This window comes from Ambystoma mexicanum, chromosome 7q, assembly GCF_040938575.1.
Source record: "Ambystoma mexicanum isolate Mex_15411 chromosome 7q, UKY_AmexF1_1, whole genome shotgun sequence".
Taxonomy (NCBI): domain Eukaryota; kingdom Metazoa; phylum Chordata; class Amphibia; order Caudata; family Ambystomatidae; genus Ambystoma; species Ambystoma mexicanum.
Genome location: NC_090941.1, coordinates 1,168,579,375 through 1,168,584,177, shown reverse-complemented (window position 1 = coordinate 1,168,584,177; position 4,803 = coordinate 1,168,579,375). Strand labels below are relative to the sequence as shown.

General features: G+C 43.5%; 1 protein-coding gene across 1 annotated transcript; it reads right to left on the bottom strand.

Annotated features, from left to right (window-relative positions):
• Positions 1-599: 599 nt before the first annotated feature.
• On the bottom strand, positions 600-1,502 carry LOC138528244 (axoneme-associated protein mst101(1)-like). The gene has a single exon (XM_069639699.1). It carries the CDS (start codon positions 1,500-1,502, stop codon positions 600-602), a length of 903 nt encoding a protein of 300 aa, XP_069495800.1.
• Between the last annotated feature and the right edge of the window lie 3,301 nt (positions 1,503-4,803).

Below are 4,803 nucleotides of genomic sequence, written 5' to 3'. Positions count from 1 at the left end.
GGTGCTGCATTTCTGTGCATTCCCCTTGTTGTGCTGTATTTCTGTGCATTCCCTTTTTGTGCTGCATTTCTGTGCCTTCCCCTTTTTGTGCTGCATTTCTGTGCATTCCATTTCTGTGCTGCATTTCTGTTCATTCCTTTTGGTGCTGCATTTCGGTGAATTCCCCTTTTTGTGCTGTATTTCTGTGCATTCCCTTTTTGTGCTGCATTTCTGTGCCTTCCCCTTTTTGTGCTGCATTTCTGCACATTCCATTTCTGTGCTGCATTTCTGTTCATTCCTTTTGGTGCTGCATTTCTGTGCATGCGCCTTTGTGTGCTGCAATTCTGTGCATTCCCCTTTTTGTGCTGCATTTGTGCACATTCCTCTTGAGCTGCAATTCTGTGCATTCCCCTTTTGTGCTGCATTCCTGTGCATTCCTTTGTGGGGTGCATTTCTGTGCATTCTGCTTTTCATGCTGCATTTCTGTGTATTCCCCTTGTTGTGCTGCATTTCTGTGCATTCCCTTTTTGTGCTGCATTTCTGTGCATTCCCCTTTTGTGCTGCATTTCTATGTTTTCCCCTTTGTGTGCTGCATTTCTGTGCATGCCCATGTTTGTGCTTCATTTCTGTGCATTCCCCTTTTTGTGCTGCAGGTCTGTGCATTCCCGTTGTTGTGCTGTTGTCTGTGCATTCCCTTTTTGTGCTGCATTTCTGTGCATTCCCTTTTTGGGCTGCATGTCTGTACATTCCCCTTGTTGTGCTGCTTGTCTGTGCATTAAATTTGTGTGCTGCATTTCTGTATATTCCCCTTTGTTTGCAGCATTTCTGTGCATTCCCCTTTTTGTGCCGTATTTCTGCGCATTCCTCTTGTGCTGTATTTCTGTGCATTTCCCTTTTTGTGCTGCATTTCTATGCATTCCCCTTTTTGTGCTGCATTTCTGTGCATTCCATTTCTGTGCTGCATTTCTATGCATTTGTTTTTGTGCTGCATTTCTGTGCATTCCCATTGTTGGGTGAATTTCTTTGCATTCACCTTTTTGTGCTGCATTTATGCGCATTGCTCTTGTGCTGTACTTCTGTGCATTCTTTTTTTTGTGCTGCATTTCTATGCATTCCCTTTCTGTGCTGCATTTCGGTGATTCCCCTTTGTGTGCTGCATTTCTGTGCATTCCCCTTGTTGTGCTGCATTTCTGCCATTTCCTCTTTGTGCTGCATTTCATGATTCCCCTTTGTGTGCTGCATTTCTGTGCATTCCCTTTTTGTGCTGCATTTCTGTGTATTCCCCTTTGTTTGCTGCATTTCTGTGCATTCCCTTTTTGTGCCATATTTCTGCGCATTCCTCTTGTGCTGTATTTCTGTGCATTTCCCTTTTTGTGCTGCATTTGTATGCATTCCCCTTTTTGTGCTGCATTTCTGTGCATTCCATTTCTGTGCTGCATTTCTATGCATTTGTTTTTGTGCTGCATTTCTGTGCATTCCCATTGTTGGGTGAATTTCTTTGCATTCACCTTTTTGTGCTGCATTTATGCGCATTGCTCTTGTGCTGTACTTCTGTGCATTCTTTTTTTTTGTGCTGCATTTCTGTGCATTCCCTTTCTGTGCTGCATTTTGGTGATTCCCCTTTGTGTGCTACATTTCTGTGCATTCCCCTTTTGTGCTGCATTCCTGTGCATTCCTTTGTGGGGTGCATTTCTGTGCATTCTGCTTTTCATGCTGCATTTCTGTGCATTCCCCTTGTTGTGCTGCATTTCTGTGCATTCCCTTTTTGTGCTGCATTTCTGTGCATTCCCCTTTTGTGCTGCATTTCTATGTTTTCCCCTTTGTGTGCTGCATTTCTGTGCATGCCCATGTTTGTGCTTCATTTCTGTGCATTCCCCTTTTTGTGCTGCAGGTCTGTGCATTCCCGTTGTTGTGCTGTTGTCTGTGCATTCCCTTTTTGTGCTGCATTTCTGTGCATTCCCTTTTTGGGCTGCGTGTCTGTGCATTCCCCTTGTTGTGCTGCTTGTCTGTGTGATTAAATTGTTGTGCTGCATTTCTGTATATTCCCCTTTGTTTGCTGCATTTCTGTGCATTCCCCTTTTTGTGCCGTATTTCTGCGCATTCCTCTTGTGCTGTATTTCTGTGCATTTCCCTTTTTGTGCTGCATTTCTATGCATTCCCCTTTTTGTGCTGCATTTCCGTGCATTCCATTACTGTGCTGCATTTCTATGCATTCGTTTTTGTGCTGCATTTCTGTGCATTCCCATTGTTGGGTGAATTTCTTTGCATTCACCTTTTTGTGCTGCATTTATGCGCATTGCTCTTGTGCTGTACTTCTGTGCATTCTTTATTTTGTGCTGCATTTCTGTGCATTCCCTTTCTGTGCTGCATTTCGGTGATTCCCCTTTGTGTGCTGCATTTCTTTGCATTCCCCTTGTTGTGCTGCATTTCTGCCATTTCCTCTTTGTGCTGCATTTCAGTGATTCCCCTTTGTGTGCTGCATTTCTGTGCATTCCCCTTGTTGTGCTGCATTTCTGCAATTTCCTCTTTGTGCTGCATTTCTGTGCATTCCCTTTTTGTGCTGCATTTCTGTGCATTCCCTTTTTGGGCTGCATGTCTGTGCATTCCCCTTGTTGTGCTGCTTGTCTGTGCATTCCCTTTTTGTGCTGCATTTCTGTGTATTCCCCTTTGTTTGCTGCATTTCTGTGCATTCCCCTTTTTGTGCCGTATTTCTGCGCATTCCTCTTGTGCTGTATTTCTGTGCATTTCCCTTTTTGTGCTGTATTTCTATGCATTCCCCTTTTTGTGCTGCATTTCTGTGCATTCCATTTCTGTGCTGCATTTCTGTGCATTTGTTTTTGTGCTGCATTTCTGTGCATTTCCATTGTTGGGTGAATTTCTTTGCATTCACCTTTTTGTGCTGCATTTCGGTGATTCCCCTTTGTGTGCTACATTTCTGTGCATTCCCCTTGTTGTGCTGCATTTCTGCCATTTCCTCTTTGTGCTGCATTTCAGTGATTCCCCGTTGTGTGCTGCATTTCTGTGCATTCCCATTGTTGGGTGAATTTCTTTGCATTCACCTTTTTGTGCTGCATTTATGCGCATTGCTCTTGTGCTGTACTTCTGTGCATTCTTTTTTTTGTGCTGCATTTCTGTGCATTCCCTTTCTGTGCTGCATTTCGGTGATTCCCCTTTGTGTGCTACATTTCTGTGCATTCCCCTTGTTGTGCTGCATTTCTGCCATTTCCTCTTTGTGCTGCATTTCAGTGATTCCCCGTTGTGTGCTGCATTTCTGTGCATTCCTCCTGTTGTGCTGCATTTCTGCCATTTCCTCTTTGTGCTGCATTTCTGTGCATTTCCCTTTTTGTGCTGCATTTCTGTGCATTCCCTTTTTGTGCTGCATTTCTGTGCATTCCCCTTTTGTGCTGCATTTCTCTGTTTTCCCCTTTGTGTGCTGCATTTCTGTGCATTCCCATGTTTGTGCTGCATTTCTTTGCATTCCCCTTTTTGTGCTGCATGTCTGTGCATTCCCCTTGTTGTGCTGCTTGTCTGTGCATTCCCTTTTTGTGCTGCATTTCTGTGTATTCCCCTTTTTGTGCTGTATTTCTGCGCATTCCTCTTGTGCTGTATTTCTGTGCATTCCCCTTTTTGTGATGCATTTCTATACATTCCCCTTTTTGTGCTGCATTTTTGTGCATTCCATTTCCGTGCTGCATTTCAGTGCATTCCTTTTTGTGCTGCATTTCTGTGCATTCCCATTGTTGCGCTGAATTTGTTTGCATTCACCTTTTTGTGCTGCATTTCTGTGCTTTTCCTTTTTGTGCTGTATTTCTGTGCATTTCTTTTTGTGCTGCATTTCTGTGCATTCCCCTTTTTGTGCTGCATTTATGTGCATTCCCCTTTGTGTGCTGCATTTCTGTGCATTCCCCTTTTGTGCTGTATTTCTGCACATTCCTCTTGTGCTGTATTTCTGTGCATTCCCTTTTTGTGCTGCATTTCTTTGCATTCCCATTTTGTGCTGCATTTCTGTGCATTCCATTTCTGTGCTGCATTTCTGTGCATTCCTTTTTGTGCTACATTTCTGTGCATTCCCCTTTTTGTGCTGCATTTCTATGTTTTCCCCTTTGTGTGCTGCATTTCTGTGCATTCCCCTTTTGTGCTGCATTTCTGCACATTTCTCTTGTGCTGCATTTCTGTACATTCCCCTTTGTGTGCTGAATTTCCATGCATTCCCCTTTTTGTGCTGCATTTCTGTGCATTCCCCTATTTGTGCTGCCTTTCTGCGCATTCCTCTTGTGCCGAATTTCTGTGCATTCCATTTTTTTGTGCTGTGTTTCCATGCATTCCCCTTTTTGTGTTGCATTTCTGTGCATTCCTTTTGTGCTGCATTTCTATGCATTCCCCTTTTTTTGCTGCATTTCTGTAAATTCCCCTTTTTGTGCTGCATGTCGGTGCATTCCCCTTTATGTCATGCATTTCTGTGCATTCCCATTTGTGTGCTGCATTTCTGTGCATTCCCATTTGTGTGCTGCATTTCTCTGCATTCCCCTTTTTGTGCTGCCTTTCTGTGCTTTCCCTTTTTGTGCTGTATTTCTGTGCATTTCTTTTTGTGCTGCATTTCTGTGCATTCCCCTTTTTGTGCTGCATTTATGTGCATTCCCCTTTGTGTTCTGTATTTCTGTGCATTCCCCTTTTGTGCTGTATTTCTGCACATTCCTCTTGTGCTGAATTTCTGTGCATTCCCTTTTTGTGCTGCATTTCTTTGCATTCCCCTTTGTGCTGCATTTCTGTGCATTCCATTTCTGTGCTGCATTTCTGTGCATTCCTTTTTGTGCTGCATTTCTG